Source organism: Elephantulus edwardii, unplaced genomic scaffold, assembly GCF_000299155.1.
Source record: "Elephantulus edwardii isolate Elephantulus edwardi_28Jun2011 unplaced genomic scaffold, EleEdw1.0 scaffold00083, whole genome shotgun sequence".
Taxonomy (NCBI): domain Eukaryota; kingdom Metazoa; phylum Chordata; class Mammalia; order Macroscelidea; family Macroscelididae; genus Elephantulus; species Elephantulus edwardii.
This window is the reverse complement of record NW_006399833.1, coordinates 3,737,250-3,760,996: the sequence shown is the minus strand read 5'-3', so window position 1 is coordinate 3,760,996 and position 23,747 is coordinate 3,737,250. Positions and strand designations below refer to the sequence as shown.

General features: G+C 46.7%; 1 protein-coding gene across 1 annotated transcript in view; it reads right to left on the bottom strand.

Moving 5' to 3' along the window:
• FRMPD3 (FERM and PDZ domain containing 3) overlaps positions 1-13,410 on the bottom strand; it is a 135,385-nt gene extending 121,975 nt beyond the window's left edge. Inside the window, exons 1-2 of the mRNA XM_006889946.1 lie at positions 13,229-13,410; positions 12,980-13,052 (exon numbers count right to left, since the gene is read on the bottom strand). Of these exons, the coding sequence (XP_006890008.1) occupies positions 12,980-13,052; positions 13,229-13,410 (255 nt within the window). The remainder of the gene's footprint in view (positions 1-12,979; positions 13,053-13,228) is intronic.
• Positions 13,411-23,747: the final 10,337 nt, after the last annotated feature.

Below are 23,747 nucleotides of genomic sequence, written 5' to 3'. Positions count from 1 at the left end.
TGGTGCAGCCAGAGTGCTCCTTCAAGGTAAAGATGAAAAAGCTTCATCTTTCATATTTTGCACATGTTGCTATGTTCTTTGGAGAGGGACATCATGCTGGGAAAGGTCAGTGAAAGAGAGGAAGACCCCCAGTGAGATGGACTGACACAGTGATTGCAGCAGTGGGCAAAGTATGTCAGAGATCCTGAAGATGGTACAGGATAGGACAGGTTTCAGATCTGTTGTTCATAGGGTCGCTATGGGGCACACTCAAATTGATGGTACCTAAGAACAATAGCAACAACAACTTGACTTCTGTGACCACTTCCTGAGTCCACTTTAACCTCCTCCACCCTTTATTCTTGATGGTGAACTTCCTCCCTTCTGCTTCTTGTTATTGTGTGCTGTCTTTGGCTTAATCATTAGATGTTTGAGTTCTACAGGCATCAGTGTCAGATCTTCCAAGGCACCTCAGCTATCCCCCAGTTTTACATACAATGTGTATGCAGTCCAGCGACAATATGTATGCAGCTCAGCTTTACATACAATGAGTATACAGGGTGGTGCAAATAGTTAAGTACTTGTCTGATAACTGAAAGGTTGAAGGTTAGCTAGAGTCCACTCAGAATTGTTCAGCAAGACAGACCTACTGTTATACTTCTGAAGAGTCAGTCACTGAAACTCCTATGGAGGACAGTTTATTCCAACACACATGCGTTCCCCATGAATCAGAATCGACTCAGTGACAAGTGATTAATATGCAGGTAATTCCCAAATCTGCTCTATTGTTGAACTCCTGAACTCACCTATTCTAAGTACCTCCTCTGACATCTCCACTTTTTTTATCTCACAAGAAGTCCAAAGTCAACTTAGCCAAAATTTCAGTCTTGATATGTTTTCCCCTCAAACCTAGACTTCCTTCATTCTTGCTCATCTCCATACATGGCACAATGTCTCAATAACCCAAGTCAGATACCTGTGAAATCTCAAACTCACTGTCTGTTGTATCAAAACAGACTCATAGCTATAAATCACATGGGAGGATAATGCTCATTTTTTCTCCCACCAAACTCCTGTGGATTCCACCGATGGGTTGGCAGAGCTTCTCCCTATCAACTACACCAACAAAGCTTCCTAAACCCATGGGTCAGTCTTAATTCTTGTCTCTTTCTTTACATCCAATCCCTCAATTAATATTATTGACTACTACAAAACACACGCAGAATCTGACAAACTTTTTCTCACAGTTATCACTCAGTCCAAGCCATCATCATCTCTCCCCTGGACTGCCTCCCTACTGGTCTTCCTGTATCCACTGCTGACCTCTTCTAGTCTGGTCTCTACAGATAGTGCAAAAGTCTGTATCAGATCCCCCCCTCCCCGCCCACTTACAAGTCTTCAGAAATTCCCCCACTGCAAGTGACTATTATCCAGACTGCTTTCCATGACCCAGGGGGACCTGTGTGATCTCTCACTCTCCTTACTCCCTCTCGTTGCCTTGGAGTCGGCACTGACTCATAGCTGACCCTCCAGTAGGTTTTCTGAGGTTGTATATCACACAGGGGGAGACTGTTCATCTTTCTTCCTCAGAACCACTGGCAGACTTTAAACCATCAGAAAAGCATGACCTTTGGGTTAGCAGCACAACTTCCTATGGATTACATCACCAAAGCTCCTTTTCTCCTTATTAAACCTCTTTTGATTTTTGTCTACTACAATCCTCCACCACTGTCCTCCTTTGACAGTGTTTGAACCCAGCAAGTTTTCTGTCACCCCAAGGCCTTCCCACCTGGCCGCTTCCTTTTTCCCTGAAAGCCTCTTTCTCCATTCTCCACATGGCTGATCTTTTACCCTTCAGTTACCCACTTGAATATGACCTGTCACCTAAGCCTTCCTCATTTCGCCCCAATTATTCTCTATTATTGCAACCTGTTTATATCTTCCATGAGCCTCATCACAATTTGTAATTAGACATTCATTCATAGGATTATTTGCCTGTGAACGCCATAAAGTTGTGCTATAAGGAGCTGCCAAATTGACTACAAGTCACAGTGACGCTATGAAGAATAAATCCAAACCCTGCCTTAGCCTGTGCCATCCTCACAATCTCCACCATGCTCAAGCCCATTTATTGCATTCATTGTGCCAATTCATCTCATTGAGGATCTTCCTCTCTTTTGCTGACTCTCTACCTTTCCCAGCATGACGCAGGGACCCTTTGTTGTTTATTCAACAAGGAATCCCCAACAGCTAGTATCGTGCCAAACCCATTGTTGTTATATATCATTGAGTGGGAACTGACTCATAGATGAGCCTCCAGCAAGTTTTCAGAATCAATAAATTGCATGGGAGGCATCTGCCCATTTTAGATTCCTTAATAAATGAAGACTTAATTAATATGATGGCCTAGTGGCAAGAAGCTGCACTGCAATCCCAAAGGCACGCAGTTCGAGGCCACCAGCTGCCCGGTGGGAGAAGGATGGGCAATCTCCTGTGGATTAACTGCCTCTGAAAACCCACTGGAGGGTCAGCTATGAGTTGGTTCCCACTCTACAGTACACAACGACAACAAACTAATTAATGCATAAATGATGTTGAGGTACATGGATTGAAATCACTTGGCTCTTCCATGCAGTTCATTGTCAAGTGCCTGTTGGCTTTGTTTGAGCCTGTGCAACACAGGTTTCTGCTCCATGCTTCAACTTTCAGTCAAACAACAGACAGGACTAGAAGATCAATAATACCAAGGAGGAACTTACTCCTCAGTGAGTTGTCAGGTGCTGTTGAGTCAAGTATAATTCATAGCATCCCTATGAACAACAGACCTGAATCCTGTCCTATCCTGTGCCATCCTCATCACTTCCAACACATCGGAGTCCATTGCTGCAGTCACCATGCATGTCCTTCTCAATGGGGCTCTTTCCCTCTTTTACTGACCCTCCACCTTTCCAAGTATGATGTCCCTTTCCAAGGAATAGCTTCTACTAGCTACATGCCCAAACTATGAGAGACATGAAGCTTCACTATCTTTGTCTCCAAGGAACACTCTGGCTGCATATTATTCAAGACATATTTGCTTGTTCTTTTGGCAGTCCATGAGATATTCAATACTCTTCAACGCCACAATTCAAAGGCATCAGTTCTTCTGTCACCCTTATTCATTGTCCAGATCTCAGATTCATAGTAAGTGATTGAAAAGGCCATGGCCTGCATCAAGCACACTTTAGTCCTTACACTGACAGCTTTATTCTTCAGTATTTTGGTGATATCTCTGATAGCAGACTAGCCCAATACATCTCTTGATCTCCTGACCGCTGGTATTGAGGATGTTGATTGTTAATCCCAGCAAGACTAAATCATTGACAACTTCAATCTTTTCTCCATGATGTTGCTTTTTGGCCCAGTGGTGAGGGTCCTTTTTCTTTCTTTTTTTTAAAATGTTGAAATGTAATCTATATTGAAGGCTATAGCCCTTATGTCCAGGTAGCTCTGATGGTCTGGTGGCAAAAAGCTGTGCTACAATCCTGAAGGCACATCATTTGAAGCCATCAGCAGCTCTGCAGGAGACAGATGGGCAATCTCCTCCCATTAATCGATTAATCCCCTCTGAAAACTTCCCAGAGAGTCAACTATGAGTGGGTTCTGACTCTACAGCACACAACAATGACAGGAGTCCTTATCTCCAGCAGCAAGCATTTCAAGTCCTCCTCACTTTCAGCAAGAAAAATTGTGTTATCTGCATAAATGCAGGTTATGCCAACCTATCTCATTGACGGTCTTCCTTTCCTTTGCTGAGTCTCTACTTTTCCCATCAGACTAGTCTTCCTGCAATCCTGATGTCACATTCCTCTTTAGAGACTGGCTTCACCAATTATTTGCTCAGCATACAGATTGACTAGGTATGGAGAAAGGATACATCTCCGATGCACATCCTTCCTGATGTAAAACCACACAGTGTTCCCTTGCTCAATTTGGACAACAGCTTCCTGGTCTAGGTATAAATTTCACACGAGCACAATTAAATGTTCTAGGATTCCCATTCTTCTCACCATTAGCCATAATTTGTTATGATCCACACAGTCAAATGTCTTTGCATAGTCAATAAAACACACATAGACATTCTTCCAGTATTCTTTGCTTTCATCCAGGATCTATCTGACATCAGCCATGATATTCCTGGTGCCATAGCCTATTCTAAATCCAACCTAAACTTCTGGCAGTTCCCTGCCAATGTACTGTTCTAGCCATTTTAGGATGATCATCAGCAATATTTCGCTTGTATGTAATACTGATGATATTTTTTTTATAATTTTCACATTCTGTTAAATCACCTCTCTTGGGAATGGGAACTGTTGGTCAGGCAGCAGTCCCCTAAAATTTCCTGGCATAGACTACTGAGCATGTCTAGGGATATATCTATTAGTTAAAGCATGTCAATTGGTATTCTATCAATTCCTAGGGTCTTATTTTTTTTTTTTTGCTAGTGTCTTCAATGCAGCTTGAACCTTTAAATCATATATATGAACAAAAGAGTAGGATTTGCTCAACAATAATGCCCTGAAGATAGGAAATGGTAGGATATAAGGATTAATCGTCATGAGAATCACAGAAAGGAGGTGGGAAAAGTGCAGTCATGTTTTAAGTATTGAAATTAATGTCATAAAACAAAATGTGCATGAGTGGTGGGATGGAAAACCAATTTGCTTCGCAGACTGTCACAATGAAAACAGGTATCTGCATGGGGAACCTGGCCCATAGGAGAAATTCCTCAATATCTCTGATCAAAGATAAAAGCGGGGAGAGAATGTAATCAAAGGAAAAACACAAGATGGAGTACAAGCAAAGAAACGGGAGATGGTATGGATGCAGCCCTCATACACGTTTGAGGATGGGGAACCCAATAGCTTTTCCTTCTCAAGGACAAAAAATAATTTCTGAAAGGACAGAAAGCTGTTGTTTCAAAAAGGCAAGAGGCAGAGAAATGGTCAAGATGACTCTTGGATCATCCTTCTGGCTCCTCAGAGTCTCTGGTTACTTTACTGGGCTGCTTCCTTTTTCCTTTGCAGGCCTTCATGGCCCACAACCTCTTCCTCAGCTGAGACAAGTGAAGTACCTTCTGGAAAACGTGCTAATGTCTGGAGTCTTTTTCTATTTGTTCAGAAGAGTTGTTCTCCCCAGCCGGCTGGAATGGAGACATTTGCCAATCTGCTCTAGCAGGTCACAGGGAAGCAGACAGAGATGTCAAGGCCATCTGCCCTTCTACATACACGTCACCTTGTGAAAGACCAATGCCAGGAGGCTTCTGAGAAGATGCAGTAGAAAGCCCTTTTGGCAGTCACCTTTCCCCTTTCCACTTCTCCCCTCAGGAGCTACACATCCAATAGACTCAGACAAGTTGTCTAATAGGCCCAGACATGCTTCTAAACCCTCCCTGCAGGGGCTGCCAGCCCAGTGACAGATGTGCGGGCTGTGCCAGATGTGAGGCTGATGCCATATGGCACTGTGGGTCACAAGGTCAGAAGCTGTTTCCACTGAGCATTGGTGAAGTTTGCTGCGGGGAGATCTTTTCCCTGTAGGCCCCTCACCTATCACAGGCAGAAGACAGCGAAGGAGAATTGGAGCAGTGAAATATTCCTGGGAGCTGAGAAAGGCGTCGTCATGTCACTCGTAAGAACCCCAGACACCACAGTTCCACCCTCTGTGTACTACACCAGTATTTCCGAAGGAGGCAGAGACAGAGGCAGACAGAGCCGGAGGTGGAAAGACAACTGGCAGGGAAAAGACAAGCAAGAGGAGAAGACATCTGAACAGGAAAGGGGGCCAGACAGAGCCATGAGGGAGAGAGGAAGAAAAGCTGAGAAAACAAGGCAGAAGGGAAGAGAGGAGAAGACGAACTGGGACAGAGTGAAGGAGAAAGGAAAAGACTTGGGGGAAGGCAAGCATTGCAGAGGAGCTGTGCTTGCTAACACCATGTTTTAGCTTTAATTTGCTTTAGCATTTTGCTGCTCATTAGGTTTTAATTGTTGGTTTGAGACTTAGGAGAGAACCCTTGTGTTCCAGACATACGGAGGACTGTTCCACAGGACCTTCTTGGCTGTAATCTTCATAGCAGTGATCCATGGCCAGGCCTGTTTCTTCTGCATTGCCATTGGGTGGCTCTGAACTGCAGATCTTTTGGTTTACTGGCCAAGTGCCAAACCATTTGTACCACCCAGGGACCTTTGCTTTACCTTTCTAGAGGCCCTCTCCATTTCTCACCTATTCTCTAAATGCCCTGAAGTTGCTCCCTAGTCCTGCTAAAGGACCACAAGGTAATGAGAAAGCTTCTGGTATAGGATTGGTGATGATCAAATTCTTTGGAAGGGGTGGTGTCTCAATTATCTGTTGTTGTTGTGTGTCTATGAATCAGATTTGACCCATATCTGACACTCCAGTGGATTTGCAGAGACTGTATAAATTGCATGGGAGGAGATTGCCCAGCTTTCTCTCTTGGAGAAGTTGACGGATTTGAACTGCTTGCTTTTGGGTTGGCAGCACAACTCCTTAACCACTAAGCCACCAAAAGAACAAACAAATCTGTCTTAGAGGAAAGTGTAGTCAGAATGCTCCATAGAGGCAAGAATGATGCAACTTCACTTCACATACTTAATTATCTAGTGCTGCTCTAATAGAAATACCAAAAGTAGGTGGATGCAGTAAGCAGAAATTGAGCCGTTCACATTTTGGGATGCTAGAAGTCTGACTTTAGGGTGCTGGCCCTAGAGGAGAAGAGTTATCTCTCTGTTGCTTCTGGAAGACAGCTTTGTCTCTTCTAAGCTTCTGTTCCTGGGTGATCTTCATGTGGTCTGCTCAAAAGAGACTGACTCAAGACCCACAATATTCGAATCCTACCTCACACACACATAACAAAGATGGCCTGTTCTCAAAAGGGATTTTAACCACAAACATGTGGTGGTGGTTGTTATTGTTGTTGTTGTTGTTAGGTACTGTCGAGTATGACTCAGAGCAACCCTACGAACAACAGATATGAACCCTGTCCTCTCTTGTGCCACCCTCACGCTTCCTGACACACTTGCTGTGGTCACTATATCAATTCGCCTAGTTGAGGGTCTTCTCTTTTGCTGACCCTTCTCCTTTCCAAGCATGCTGTCCTCTTGTAAGGAACAGCCTCTCTTAACAACATGTCCAAAGTATGTGACATGAAGCTTCACCATCCTTGCCTCTAGGAATTACAATACACATTTTGAGGGGGTGGACAGAATTTAATCTGTAAGGGGGGGGGAGAAGAATTGCTATCATATTCTGCTGACCACCTTCTCTGTTGTGCAGATGAGGATACTGACAGTGAGAGAAGCTCTGGGCACCTTCCTGACTTATATCAAACCCCCCAGCCACCAGAGGTTGCACGTGTCTTGTGAGAGAGAATGAGCCAGACAACAGAAAATCGGAAGCCAAGAGGATTCCAGAAGGTGGGAGGGAATGACCGTGATGGGGAAAGTGGAGTTGGCAAGGAAGAGAGCAACAGGCCTGAATTCTTCCCCTCAGTGAACACGTCTCTCTGAGGCCAGGCTGGGCCATGGAATTCTGGCAGAGAACGCTATGCTGGGAGAGGGTCCCTTGGCCACCCAGACTTCTCTCTCCTTTTGGATCCTATGCTCCACTCCGCCACGGGCTGAACTGTAAACAAAGCTTGGAGACCGAAAAGGGAGAGCAGGTGTGGGCAGGAGCTTCTGGGAACTTCCCAACAAGTAACTGCCTCCAGAAGCCAAAGACCCAGTGCTCAAATAGCGCCCTCAGGGGGCTACTTGGCAGGCGGCAGCTGCACAGGGATCTGGGCAAAACCTCCTGAAGCCTATTCAGCTGGCTAGCTGTCCCTGTGCCCTCCTCACTGCGAGGCTGCTGGGCCTCAAAGGCCTGGCCCATTAGCCTTGGCTGTACCGAGTGCCTGACTCTGGTCAAATAGCCGGAGCAACTCAGTTGGCAGAAACCCTTAAAGATATTGACTTCAACCCTCATCCACCCTCTGCTGATTTCCAGAGGCTTGCCAGAGGAAGGCTACAGCTGGGTACTTTAGGACAGGTCAGAAATGGGTAAGTAGAGAAAGGCCATGAAAGTACCAAGGGTAGGCATAGAGAGAGGATGAGCAGGGAGTGTCTACCAGTGGGCATGAAGGCTCTGTCCCGAGTGGTGGTGGGAAGTTGCTGGAGTTAGTTTAGCTGGGGAGCAAGAAACTGTAGCAGATTCTGAGTAAGACAGAGAAAAGGCCTCTCACTCCCTCCCTCTCTCTTGCCTGACTCTGCTGAGCTCCAAAAGGTTCTCTCTCTTACAGGGAGCTTGTGAGGAGAGAGGCTGAGTAGTCTTGTCATAAAACTAAAAACAAACAAAACAAAAAACACCCCAAAAAAATCCCCAAACCCATTCTCTTCAAGTTGCTTCTGAATCAAAATGACCCTACAGGACAAAAGCAGAACTACTCCTATTGGATTTCCAAGGATGTACTCTAAGGGATCTCTGGTGGCGCTGACATCCCAAAGGTAGGGGGTTCGAATCTACCAGCCACTGTGAGGGAGATACATGGGCAATCTTCTCCTGTGTGATTAACTGCCTCTGAAAACCCACTGGAGAGTAAGTGATGGATTGGTTCTGACTCAGCAGTATACAACAGCTCTTTATGGAAAGGAACTCTGGTGGCCTAGTAAGTAAGGAGTTGTGCTGCCAACCCAAAGACAAATGGTTCAAATCCACCAGCCACTTTGAGGGAGTTGTTGTTGTTAAGTGTCATCGAACTGAATACGACACCCTATGAACTACAGATCTGAACTCTGTCCTATCCTGTGCCACCCTCACACTTCCTCACTTTCTGAGGGAGAAGGTGGGCAATCTCCTCCTGTGTGATTTACAGCCTCCTGCATATCCACTGGATGCTCAGTTATGAGCCAATTCATACATACATATAACGACGGCAATCTTTATGTTGTCCGTGGAGGGTGCAGGGACAGCTAGCCAGCTGAACAGGCTTCAGGAGGTATTGCCCAAGACCTGTGCAGCTGCCTCCTGCCAAGTAGCCCCCTGAGGGCACTATTTGAGCCCTGGGTCATTGGCTGCTGGAGGCAGTTACTTGTTGGGAAGTTCCCAGAAGCTCCCGCTTATGGAAAGGAGCCCTGGGGTGTAATGCATAGTCATTAGGCTGCAAACCAAAAAGTCAGTGGTTCAAATTCACCAGCAGCTCCAGAGAAGAAAGATGAGCTCTCTCTCCATGCAAAGATACACAGCCTCAGAAACTCGACAGAGGGTTGTTATGAGTCAGAATTGATTCGACGGCAGCAAGTTTATTTTGGTTTTAGAATCGTTATGGGAGCAGATGGCCATGTCTTCCTCCCACAGAGTGACCAGTAGGTTCAAATCGCCAACCTTTTGGTTAACAGCTGAATACTTAACCACTGCACAATCAGGGCTCTTAAGTCTAGTCCTAAGCTAGGCAGAATAGGCACATTGAGCCACCTGCTTTGCCTAGATGCCCATCTGGCTACCCTGGCCTTGAATGAGATGAGGCAGTTAGCAGCTGAAGCTCAGATGCAAAACCAGGCAGAAGCCAGGCTGACCTCCTGTGAGGACACCCCAGCCTCCACTCTGGCTTCCTCCGTGTGTGCCATCTCCACATACTCCAACCAGTTCAGGCAGGAGGAGGGCAGAAACAAGGCCAAGGAGCAACCAGACAGTAGAGGGTACTGTGATAGAGGCCTGGCCACCCAGTCGAGAGGTGTCCAGAGATGCCTGCTGCAGCCTCAGGGCAATGGGGCCACCTTTCATTTGGCCTAATTGCATCTCCCTGCTGAGATGAAGGCAAGGATGATAAGGTCTTTCCTAAGCTAGAGTCAGAAAAGGGAGGGTGAGGTTGGGAACCCTTCATAGAAGAATTTAAGTCACAGTGTGAGAGCATATCCTGTCAATCACAGAAGGTGTGAGTTCATACCCAAATACCAGGAGACACCCCCATCCCCACCCCGTGCTGTTTACTGGGCTTCCCCTGTCCCTGTGGGAGAGTTGAATGGCAGTAAACCTCTAAACTTCACAGAGCTGGGTGGACTTTTCCCTGTCTCTGAGGGGGGGAGAACAGAAGTGGAGAGGGCTTTGTGACCAGAATCCTAGGGAATTGTGCGGGACTCTGCAGGCTCCTTCTTGCGGTCACGATCTGATGATGGACTGCAGACTAGATGCACTAACGTAGAAAAGCAGACCCGGGCATTTTAGAAAGAAAGAGAAAAAAAAAAGGGTGAGGAAAAAAGTATTCCTGTCCCCCAGCCCCACCCCTTGGTCTCATCTTCAGTTACCAGAATATTCTATTAACCAGAAGAATCCTTCCCCAAACATTCAGGCTTGGGCAGTTACAGAGTCTTTCTAATTTTCCAGTGATCAAAATCCACAGGGCTGGGGTTCTCTGGTGCGAATTCATGTGAATTCAGCTCCCATTTCCCTGATCATAAGGGGAATAACAGCAGAGTCCTGTGCTGGTGTCAGGGGCTCTCTCCAGCTGCTTTTAGCTGAAATTCATTCGCTCATATTGTTGGCACACACTTAGCTGAGCACCTATGTGGCAGGCATTGTGCCGGGTGCTGGAGGTCAAGAAATCTTCCCCATCAGGGAGATTGATGGCTAAGGTGGGGAATTGAGTTAGATGCCTTTTCAACTCAAAGCAACCCCATGAGACAGAGTAAAATGTTTCCTCTTGGGTTTTCTTGGCTATAATCTTAGAGAAGCACTGGGTCTTTCTCCTATGGAAGCTGGGTGAGTTTGAATCATCACCCTTTCGGTTATCAGTTGAGCATGCAACCATATAACCACCAGGGCCCATTTTCATAGATATGTGAAAAAGACAAGCTTTGTGTCACCTGGTATCACAAAAGGCAGCAAAGGATGCTGTGGCATCCTGAAGGAGTGTATCTCCTCCTGCTCCTTGACCCCCAGCAGACCCTCAAACTGAGTTCTGAAGGAATGTGAGAATCCAGCAAATGGATGAGGAAGAGAAGAGCGTTGCAGAAATGGAGTGGCAAATATGGCCTCATACAATTTATAAGAAAGATTTAGGGAAGAGGAAAACCCGACTATTCAAGGTGTTCAAGCCACGGCAATGAGAAGAAAACATAGAACAGATTCAGAAATAGCGGAAAGGCAGGTTTAATTTCTAGTGGCAGAGATGAGGTCAGAGGACAAGTGTTCTCCATTGACTTATTTTGTGCAGCTTTGTGAAATGACTGATTATAGTCAGAAGACGCCACAGAGACAACCAGCACACAGGCAGTCCATCCAGTCTGGGATTATCAGCTACAGTTAATAAACTGCCCTAAAGTTATAGAAGGGAAGGCCTCTCCTCTCATTGGAGGAGGCGGGAAGGATGAGCCTCCCTTAGATGCAACCTTCACTCAACCTCACTCAACCCTCAACCTTCACTCTCCATTTACCATTAGAACTGACTCATAGCTGACCTCCTAATGGGTTTCCAAGGCTATAAATAATGTGAGAGTAGACTGGCCATCTTTTGCCCTTGGAACAGCTGGTGGAATCAAAGAGCCTGAAAAGTGTGGCCTTTGGATGAGCTGTGCAGCTCTCTATGGACTATATACACTACCAGATGCAGATAGAGCCACTGTTTTTTAAATCAAAGCCACGAAGTTTACATAATGTGTGTCTACACTGATGTGGATCTGTGTGCAAACTCTATTAATGAGCAAGGACAAGTGGCAGGAGGTTACATAAAGATAATTTCAGGGCTAGAATGTGAACACAGGAACATTTCTGTTCATAGGAATGATCCTTCAGAAGGGAGACTGAATATCAATAACTCATTTAACTCAAACCAACTCATAACTTTTCCTTCATTGGATTTCTGAGGCTGTAAATTGCATAGGAGAATGCAGAGTCGGGTAGAATCGAACCACCAGGGAGGCTTTGTCTTAGCAGCAGCTACTGCTCTTGCTATAGAAGTCCTGGCTGAGTCTCCCTCCTCAGGAGGTTGGAAATTCTGACTTTACCCAGCATGAGAAGTAAGGCTCTAAAAATAACTTTTTTAGAACATAATTCCTAACATAGCTACTCAGATAGAGCCATAATATTGGATTAACAACTTCAAGCTAGCAGACCAGACAGTTGTCTAATTAATAAAACTTATAAAGCAGAACAACTTATTGATATTACAGACACGACACTTAGTACAACAATAAACCCCAAATCCATGCAGAACCTTCCATCTTCTCTAAAAGGCTCTCTTTCTCTGTCAACCTGGACCCCTTCCCTCCTTAGTGAAACTGGGGACTGGGGAATGGCAGAGCTCTGGGTTGGGGGGTGCTGAGAAGAGTGAAAGGCAATTTAGCCTCTTTGTAATGATTAACAATGAGAATGCTGAAGTCAGACTGGGTTGAAATGAGCGTAGACCTTAATTTGCTTATTTGTAAAACAAGTCTATTATTTACCTTACAGTTGCCTTAAAGTTTAAATAAGACAATGTAAGTAAAACACTTAGAGCTGTGCCTGACACACAGAAAGCCCTGAGAGAATGCCAGCTCCTGTTCTTATTGAGGAATAATTCCTACTACCACAGGATACCTGGCACATAACGGTAGCTATTGCAATCACCATTACTTGCGTGGCATCATTAACTTGAGGAGAGGGAGGAGCAGAATAGAGATCTGGGTCTTCTCTGGGAAGACGACTGTGTGTCTTAGGATAAACTCACCTTTGTGACCTCAAAGAATCTTACAAAGCCCACAGGGTGTGTGTGTGTGTGTGGGGGGAAGTGACAGGGATGCACCAGCATATTCCCTCTAGGCAAGGTTCTGACAGTTAACCTGCCACCTTCATAGGGTGATTTTGTTTCTCAAATTGTAAGGCGCTCCCTGAATGCTGAGGCTTGGCTCCCAGGGGGAAGGCCAGGGGAGGGGAAGGTCATCAAAGTGCTCTGGAGCAACGGGCACAGGGTTGGGGTTGCACTCTAAGTCTAGAGCACTTCGCATTGGGCACCCTGCCAGAGCTTCAGGCGTGGCGTGGAGAAGGCGGGGCCTGTGCAGCAAGGGCGGAGCCTATGCGGGGAGGGCGGGGCCAAAGAACCTAGAGCGCTTACGCCGCCCCTCCCCGCAGGTGGCTACCCTCCCAGCTGTTGGCTCTTTCCTTCCCTCCTCTCTCCTGGTTCCCCCCCCCCTCCTCCACAGCTGACAACTTACCGCTCCCACCGCCACTTTTTCACAGGCGACCAAACCCCTCAGCCTCCCGCATCTTGCCTTGCAAGTTTCTCGTGGGCAACGTTGTGCGGAAGCCCCGCGGGGCTGATCCCTCCGCGTAGGAGGTGAGGGTGAGGATGAGTTGGGAAGGGAAAGAGGCGAGTACCTCGGAAGCCAGCTCTGTGCAGCGAATGCAGGCGAGCTCTGGACGGGCGCGCATCCGGAGGAGGGGGCCCATGCGGAGCGCCGCCCCAAGTCACTTTGAGGCTCCTCCCCAGGCGTCCAGCAGTTGGCTGCCAAGCCCTCCCCCCATCCCGCAGACCGGTGCCTCGAGCTCCTTCCGCCCCATTTCTGGCGAGCCCCTGGCGAACCGGGGCCAGCGTGGTACTTACTGTCGGGGCTTCTCTGGGCCGGGCTGGGTGGCAGCCGGTACGGGCACCCTGTCGCCGGCTCGCGCGCTGCACCTGGCCGTGCCCAGCGCCGACGGTCGCGGCCGCGGCGTCTGTAGGAAGAGAAAGATCACGCTTGCCTTAGAAACCAGCCCCTGCTGTGACCGGAATCTTAAAGAAGGAGGCGACTGGCTCGGCCCCAGAACCGTGGCTGAGGTGGCGAACTAGCAGGAGAGCTGGTAAACACAGCATCTGCTGCCTGCCGCCGCCCGCAATCCAGCCAGAGCCTCCGCGCACCCCTCTACACCCCCCCCATACACCATGGCCAGGCCCCCACGGGGGAGCTGGGGAGGCAGTGGCTCAAGTACTGACTCCTGCTGCGTGGTGAGCACTAAGTGCTGGGCGCTGAGCTTTACTTCCATTTTCTCCTTCCACCATCCTGTCTGTGTGGTAGGGGGTCTGTCTTTCCATTGTGCAGAAAGAAAATTGAGGCTCTGTGAAGCAAAGGCAGATAGTCTCAAATACTGTTGTTGTTGTTGTTAGGTGCCACTGAATCGGCAACCACGCATAACGACAGATCTGAGCCTTGCTCTATCCTGTGCCGTCCTCAGCTCCTCTCATATTCTGGAGCCCATTGCTCTAGTCACTGTGTGGTGACCAGGGCTTTTGGACCCCACAGGCTGCTCTGCTGGAGAGAGACCTGGTGAAATGTTCTCATAATCAAACCCTAGAGCCTCGGAAGCAATTCAGACTCATAGCCACCCAATGGGGCAGAGCCGAACGGGTGATCTCCTGGCATAGGGAGTTAGGCTGCTAACCCGCTTTGAATCCACCAGCGGCTCAGCAGAAGAAAGATGGGCAGTCTGCTCTCATGCGATTTACAGTATCAGACTGTTAATAGAGGGCTAGCCATGCTTTTGGATTGGCAGAGCACCTCCTTACCACTAAGCCCCTACAGTGGGCCCCTGTGGGCCACTCCTGCTCTGTCAGTGAGGTCCCTCTCAGCATCTAACTCCAACAATACCTAGTAGGGTCATGAGCTGAAGCCAAATGGATCTCAAATTTAGGGCTGTCTAATTTAAAAAGCCTGTCGTCATCCCCTCCTGTTTCCCATTTTTCTGACTAGGCTACAAAGTGGTCAGTTTGTCAGAAGAGGTGGAAACCCTCGGAAGCAGGGATCTTGACTTCCGAACCCAGCACCAGGGAGTGCTCCTCCCTCTGCAACTCAGTTCTTTCGATGTGACACCTCCACCACCACCACACCTACTCTATACCACGTCCTGCAGAAGATAGGGAAGAAAAAAAAAAAAAAAAGAATAGCAGACAATCTTGTTGCAAGTAGCAGCCCAGGAGACAGGTGCTAAGCCATCTGTTACTGTGAGGACTGAGCTGTGCTAGACCAAGGTGGAGGTTGGGGGTGTAGAGACCCTACAGACACATTTCCCACGGCAAGGCCTCATGGCTAGGGGAGCCACCGTCTAGAACACGAGAAGTGGGTATTCAGACAGGATGAGAGTGCATGCTCTACCCATAGGTAGACTCCTTACTGGTCCTTTTGGGAGCTTTAAGCCCCTGAATGGAGACACAACATGGCATTCTTGTGCTCTCTCATCTGGGCTCCCCTAACAACAACAACATTCTGATCTTGCAAAGAGAGCCATTTAAAAGTTGTGTTCCTCCCTGCCTTGTCCTCACATATCCATTACTTACTCAGCAAATAGTTCTCAGCATCTGTTATACGAAATTCAGAGTCCTCAGGTGGCACAGACAATTAAGCGCTTGACAATTAACGGAAAAGTTACTGGTTCAAACCCCCCACCCCCCATGCCTTGGAAGAAAGGCCTGGTGGTCTGCTTCTGGAAGGTCCCAACCCTGAAAGAGCTGGAAGCACCTCAAAGGCAACCTTGTCAGTGATCAACACAACTGAGCTCTACACACAGGAAATCACCATAAGCAAGAATCAACTCCTCGGCAGTGGGCTGCTTTGTTTCTTTTTATTTGCCAGGTGCTGATCAGGTACTGGGCACCTCTTCAGTACTGTGGGGGGAATCCACATATGAGGTGGGAAGATCGATCACAGGGCTGGATGTTAGGAGATGCATTTTAATTCTGAATTCTTGGAAAGAATGGCTGTGTGACCCTGGATGAGCCACGAATCTTTTGGGGGCCTCAGTTTCCTTGTTGGTCAAAACAGGGACAAGAGCACCTTCCCATCCTCCTTCACGAGGATGTTTGCAGAGCTCAGTGGAGATGATGGATGTGAAGGAGCTTTGAAAAGCATAAAGCCACCAGACAAATGTCAGGGATTAGTCTGTCTCCAAGGCAGGAGGGGGCTGCTGGGAAGTTAAGCTTAGAAGAAATTCTAACTGCAGCCCCTAACTTGACTATGTGAAATTCCATCTTCTCCAAATCACTGATTCTATTCCTTGGTGGGAGTCTCTCCATTGTGAAATGTCATCCTTCCCAGGCAGTGCCCATGACATAGGGCTTAGGGATGATGACCTGGCCTTAAGTTGGGAGAGATTGTTCGGGAAGATCTGAATGGGACCAGAGACATAATCTTGCCTCCGGGTCTCTAATTACTGGTGTTGTTGTGTACCATTGAGTTAGAATTGACCCACAACTGACTCTGTAGTGGATTTTCAGAGGCAGTGCATCTCATGTTAGGTGACTGCCCGTCTTTGTCCCATCGAGCAATTGGTGGATTCAAACAACTTGCAGCACAAGTCCTTGCCACTAAACCACCAGAGCTCCCGCGAGTTCCTGATACTAGTAGCAAATTTCCACAGCAGCCTCCTCCTATACTGTGTCCATCCAACTCCAGGACTGCATGAGTTTGGGTAGAAACCCCTTGGGGTCCCCAGAGATGCTTTTTCAGGAAGCACACTGATCATGTCAGCCAGCAGAGGGTTGCCTTCATGATTGATTCTTTATGTCTTTGGTCAAAACTACAGGTTCTGGGTACCGCCCAGACTACTGAAATGAACAGCAGGACTAGCAGAGGCTTTGTGGCCTAGTGCATAATCACAGATCAGGCTGCTAACTGAAAGGGCAGCCATTAGAATCTACCAGCGGCTCCACAAGAGAAAGATGGTCAGTCTCCTCTTGTAAACACAGCCGTGAAGACAGGATGATGGGGTTGGAATAGGGGAGACCCAATGAGTTGGAATCGACTAGATGGTAAGGGGCTAAGTTTTGGAGTTTTAGCTTATGCAGGTCATCCTTAAGCCACCCCAAATCTACCTGCAAAGTTATGATCTAAGTTTGCTGAACCAACACAGATTCAGGAGTTGTCTTCAAATTTCTGGAAACACTTTTCCCACTCCTGCCATCCCTAGCAAATTCTTGAAGATAATAGAGCCAGGCAGGCTGTTTTGAGATAAATCTGCTAAGCCTCTTCCCTGCCCCTCCCACCAGATTGTCACCCTGAAACCCCTCCAACATAAATATGCTACAACTGCCACTGAACAGGACAAGCTCAGAGGCCTCCTTGGGAACCAGGGGCAATTGCAGAACTGCACTGTCTCCTAGCTCAGGAGCCGAATTAGAATGGCAGTCCGATGTGGCCACAGAAAGCAGCAGCATGCTGGCCCTCAGGCCACTTGCGGCCAGCAAGTCTCTGGGGGAGACGCAGTACAGGCCCACTCCACACCCAGTTTTCCCTGGCAGTCTCGCAACCCATCCCTCTTGCAGCTGAGGCTCCTCTCGATGTCTTCATAGATTGCCTTGTCACATCCATCTCGCCCAGCCTGCTCCTCTTAATAAAGTGCCCTGCAGCCACTCCAGACAGCCTGATGTTATCCTTCACTCTGCCGCCCTTCTCCTGGCGTGGGCCACCCAACGGTGATTCAGGCCTCCCGGGTCAGAGTGCAGTCTCCCCTCTGAGGGATAATGCTTCCTGAGTGCCTAAGCTGTGGTCTGACAAAGCTTTGAGTGAGAATACATCAGATCCTCCCTCCTTACCCCCTTAGAGTGATCTGAGCTCTTACCCTGAGTCCCAATGCCTATCCTAGCCTGTATCTTCCTCCTAGGACTCAGTGCTGGTGCTCCTCCCCCATCCACATAGCCCCAGTCCAATGTGCCAAGCCTTTCTCTCGGTGATTGTCAATAAATCCCCCTTCTCTTTTCTCCTGAAAGCCCAGAGAGCTTCAAGATCTGAAGGAATGAATCACCAATGGTGGAATTTCAGGCACGGTGACAGGCAATTGAAGAGACATATTTGATCACATCGTGTTTACCTATGTGTAAGGCTGGCCCTGAGGATATTCTGGCATTTTCCCTCGACTATAATGAAGACTTGGGATAATAGCAAAGAAGGCAATAGAAGATACACTGGGCTGGGACGCAGGGACGCTGCTCGCTGCTTGCTCCAGCTCTGGCATTAATTAGATGTATGGCCCTCCACTTTCTCTTTCTAGACTATAGTTTTTCAATAAGTAAAAAAGATAAAAAGCACAACAAAACAACACTCAATTAGTTTCTTTCCAGTGCCCTCTCCTAATAGGCTCGGACTGTAAGCTATTTGGCCCTGAAATAGGCTTATGTCTCCCCTAGACTCCTACCCTAGGACTCTCAGTGTGGCACCATGTATAAGTGGAAATTAGGCAGGAACAAAGGTTTGGCACAATGGGCATGGGCCTAACACAGCTATTTAACGCAGCCAGAGTCTGGCCCTCCTTTTGCTAGGGAGTAAAGGAAGGATTTTTTTTCACTGACTTCGCCTTGTCTTGCAGAAAAGACACCTCAAGCTCCCAGTCGTAGTTGACTGCTAGTGACTCTCTATGTCCCCAGGACCTTTGGCTCCAGGATCAGTGTTGACATTCTACCATTGAACCATATGACTACCACACTACTCACTACTTGACTACCACCTCACTCATCTGGTCTCATGTTCTTTACTTCCTACCCACTGCCATGGAGTGACTCCCCATACCAAAATGACTCTCCTTCAGGTTTCTGGGGCTGTAAATCTTGATGGAGGGAGACTACCTATTTTCCTTCCATACCAGCAACTGGTGGATTCAAACCACCAGTCTTTTAGTTAGACGCCCAGCATGTTACACACTCTACTGCCAGGGCTTTTTAATTTTATTTTCTTTTCTCCCTCTCCTCTCCTCCCCTCTTCCCCCCACCCCTTTCTCTTCTCTCTCAGTCTCTCTCTCTCTCTTTCATTGCCCTTGAGTCAGACAGATCCACTCATAGCTGACCCTCCAGTGAGTTTTCAGAGACTGAAATTGCATGGGAGGAGATTGCTCAAGGAGGATCCAAAATGCTTGCCTTTGGCTTGGCAGTGCAACTCCTTGCCTACAAGGCCAGGTAAAGAACTCCTGCTCTAAGCGCCTCTGAGTGTCTCCCTCTCACTGTCCTGGCATAAGTCCTTCACCTTCTTCTGATCCAGCAACTAAAGGGTTAATGCCCACCACAGTAGGAGACCTCCAGAACACACTAAGAACCAGGATTCTTTCTGACTTGTCAGTGCTCCCGCCAGAGAGACAATGCAATATTTTTAATATCACTCTAGTCTAAGATTCCACTCGAGCCCAACTGCCGTCCCTCTTCCCTGGCCAGTTCTCTTATAGAGTTGTGTCAAGGGCCTTCCAAACTGAAGTGAGCTGGACTCACTGCTCCCTCAACTCAGGAGAGGAAGGGGGACTCTGTAGTTAGTAGCAGCTGCCCCAGTGAATCTCTGCTTTGTGGTCTACATCTAGCTATTGGAAGATTGAACCAAATGTGCTGAAGCTGGCAAGACACCCCTTCCCTTCAGCACCTGCACAGGGTACTAATTCTGAACAGTACAGTTTCCCCTGCCAGGCTGTCAGGTGCTCTTGCCTGCTCCCCAAGCCCACCACTTTCTTCTACTCCCTCCTGCCTGAACCCCCTACCCCCACCTAGGGCTTCTGCTCTTAGCTACCGCATTGAAAACTCCCCTCATGGGCCCTTGCCTGCTACTCTACCTCCTTCTCCCTGCCAAGGCCTAACTTCTCCAATGGGTGCTTTGCCCCTGCGGTGTGAATGTTCTGTTCTCCCTGGGCCTCATATTAATTTGCGCTCATTTGTGAGCTGCTTTGTTAATGTGTGTGGCCTTTTCTTGATGTGTAATGCCGCTCCCCACTGCCTCTGTTGCCTCCCCACCCACACCCTCCTTAACCTTGTAATAACAGGCCTCCCCTGTGGAGAAGAGGCTGGGCTTTTTTTCTTTCTTTCTTTTTTCTTTTTTTTTTTTAAAGCGCTCCTTGTACAGGATTTTCAGTTCACTCCAACCTCACAGCCACTTGAGGAACCCAAGCAAACATGATCCCTGATCTCTGTGGGTGGAGAGAGGAAACTGAAGCTCAGAGAGCTCAGTCTTGCCTGCACGGATAGGTTCTGGGATGATGGTTGAGTGAGCCTGGAACCACAGTTCTTTCTCAGAGCACGCATGTGCTTATGCCATCTTTGACACTGCCCTTTGAGGCTCTGATCAATTCCTCAGAAAAGTGCATGCATGCACACATATACACAGTTTTGCTGTAGGGGGCTGGAGGCTCCCTGGGTGATATTCCTGTGAAATTAGGGGTGAGAATCATTGCTTGAAAGGAAGATGTAAAATGAGAGATGAGAGCATAACAGCTTAAGCCACCAAGAACTTTCTTTGCAGCCTTGAGTGTTACCATAAGAACGAAGGTAGAGAGGGATTTGAACTCTGGTCTAGGCTCTCTGTTTCAGTTTCCTACATCCTGCTTAAAGGCCTTCCCAATTCATCCTCAATCAGTCCTGGATTGGCTTTGAAAGTAAGCCAGCATTCAGTTTTCTTTGAGAAGTGGTATAGAGAAACACACACACACACACACACACACACACACACACACACACACCCCTTTAATATCTTCTGCCTGCAAACCAAGCCAAAACTACTTCTGTCAAGGCAATTATGGCACATGACAACCCTTCATTGTGTTGCTGAGGCTGTGAATCTTAATGGGAGGAGACTGCACATGTCTCTCCTGAGGAGCTGTTGGTGGATTCGAACTGCTGTAGACACACAGCCTTTCAGATAGCAGTGCAACATGCTACAGACTATGCCACCAGTGCTCCTTAATGCTTGCAAGAATGGACTAAAGATCCAAGTAGAGCCTGGGGGTCTCTCTGGAGGTGATGGGTAGAGACTTTCATGGAAAGAGTTGCTCCTCAGATGAGACGTGGAAACTATGTGGGCAGATCCTAGGTTATAGCAATCATCCTACCAACTATCATGTCTCAGTCATGTACTATTTGACAAGGTATTCTCATTGCATTCAACTCAATTCATTGCCATCAAGTTGGAACTGAACTTCAATTGGATTTCTGAGCTGTAAATCAGATGAGTGAAATTGCCCAACTTTCTCCCATGAAACAGGTGGTGGGTTTGAGTCCCCAGAAAGGCACTATCTTTGAGTTAGCAGTGTAACTCCCTACAGACCAGGGCATCAGAGTTCCTTTCTTATGTCACCTCATTTGATTCTTATAATGACCCTTTAAAGAACATTTTATCTTTATTTTACATATGAACTTGGGCTCAAAATGTTAAGTTGCTTGCCCAGAGTTCAACTGGCTAATAAGCAGATGGATTTTGTTTGAACTACACTATGTTTTCAAATTTTCTTCAAAATTCTTGGCACTAGCAGTCAGGAAATCAAAAGACTAATTACATTGGGGCAGTCTACTGTCAGGTACCTCTCCAAAGTGCAAAAGAGCAGTGATGTCAATCTAGAGACTAAGGTATGCAGAATCCAGGCCATGGTCTTTGCAATTATTTTATGTGCATCAGAGAGCTGGACAATGATAGAAGAAGAATTGAAGCCTTTAAGTTGTGGTGCTGGAGAAGAGTAATGAACATACCATCTGCCAGGAGAACAAATCGACCTGTCTTGGAGAGGGTGAAACCAAGTTTCTCCTTGAAGGCAAGGATTTTGAAGTACCATGTCACATACTATGAGTACATGGTCTGGAGGAACCAGTCCTTGGAAAAGGACATCAGGCTTGGAAGGGTGAAAGGACAGTACAGGAGAGGAAGACCCCAGATGAGAAGGATTGACATGGTAACAGGGGCAATTGGATTAGGTGTTTCGGAGTAAGGGAGACTGGCTCAGGATAGGGCAGGGTGCAGAGCTATTGTAGATAGGGTTGCTAGGAATCGCGGGCAACTTGATGGCACATAACAACAACGTAGTGGCAACATTCAAAAATCATAAGTTTTATTATGTGAGTCCAGATTTCTACTTTTTTTTCTCTTGAAAAATTATAACTGGCAATCCTCATCTCATCCACCCATAGAGCCAGCTGGAGTTAAGTCACAGTGCCCTGTTTTGATGATAGATGATGGACTGTCTAGGTCACCCTAGTCTCCACCACCTACGAGACTCTCATTAATTGCTATTTAATACAGTATTTGCACTGTTACATTGTTATTTTGTTAAAATAATAATAGAGAGGAAAATGAGACATTTTTAGGGTATAAATTTGACCCTAAGCTTAGTGAATAAATGTACTTATTTGGGCCTGCAGTTATTTGAGTTTATGATTCATCCATGACACTCCTCTTTACTGTTTTTTTTTAAGGTGGTTGGGGGAAGACTGGGAACCCCCATCTTGGGCTAGCATTCTTGGAGTCTCAATGTTAGGTGGGCTGGAGGCCAAGGTGGAGACAGTCCCACCCATCATGTGGAGAAATTAGAGATGGGTATTGAGAGGACCTTGGTGGCAAAGGATGACTGATGAAGAGGATTATCTAGTCTAGCTTCCTGGTTCATTTTCTCATCTGTAAAATAGGCACAATGATAGTAATAGGGCCATATCTACCTCATGATGTTATTGTGAGGATGAAATAGAACAGTGCCTGCCTCAGAAGTGACAAACAAAAGGTAGCAATTTTTTTTATTATTACTACTCTCCATGTTGATTTCCCTTTTGCCATGCATTAACCTATATGACTTTGCCCAAAAGTTCAACTTGAGCTAAGCAATACTGTGGAGTATTAAAAAAACTCCTGGAGTCTCTTAGTAAGGAGCGCCAATGGTTTCGTGTGCAACGTGTTGCACTGCTAATGCAAAGGTCAGTGGTTTGGATCCCCCAGCTGATCCTTGAGATAAAAATGAGCCATCTTCTCCCATAAAGAATTACAGCCTTGAAAACCCAGTGGAGCATCACTATGAGTCTGAATTGAATCAAATCAACAGAGCAGTGGGTTTGGTTTGGAGACTCTGGGTGGGTAAACAGTTGAAGTCCTTGCCTGTTAATGGAAAGGCTGGAGGTTTGAGTCACTCAGAGATTCCTTGGGAACAAGGAACACCTGGTATTCTACTTTTTTAAAAAAAATATGGAACGCTTCACAAATTTTTGTTTCATCCTTGTGCAGGGCCCATGTTAATCTTCACTGTATCATTCCAGTTTTAGAATATGTGCTGCCAAAGCAAGCACTTTTTAAATTTTTATTTTATTTTATTAATGTGTGTGTGTGTGTGTGTGTGTGTGTGTGTGTTTGTGTGTGTGTGTGTACCGTCAAATCAGATCTGACTGGTACAGGAGGAGATTGTTCCTCCTTCTCCAGCAGAGCATCTGGTGGATTTGAACCATGCAACTCTGGGATTGCAGTACACCTTCTTGTGAGCACTTTTTTTAAAAAAAGTTGGTTTTAATTCAATCATTAATATACATTTTGTTTTATAACATTAATTACAGTTGGTCAATACCATTTATTACATCTCATCAAATCCTCAACCTTGCCTTTCTTTCACTCGACCCATTCATCTACTACTTGTGAAATATCACAGTCATTGAAAACTCTATGGAGCACAGTTCTTCTACTCTTACAAACATGAGTTAAAGTTGATGCAGACATAACTGGTTACTGGTTTTCATGAGTCCTTAGTGCTGTTGGTTAAGGGCTCCACTACCAACTGAAAGGTTGGAGGTTCAATCTACCCAGAAGCACCTCTAAAGAAAGGCCTGATGATCTACTTTGGAAAGGTCAACAGCCATTGTAATTCTCAACAGCAACAAGCTTTTATATTTACAATGGGTCAGCAATACAGAAGAAGGAGGAATTAATAGATGCTCTTTCACACTATCAGGTTATGGATAATACTATGTTAGGGAAGATAACATTTATTATCCTATTGAGTTTTTGTACCAAGACCTACTAGGAAGAAGG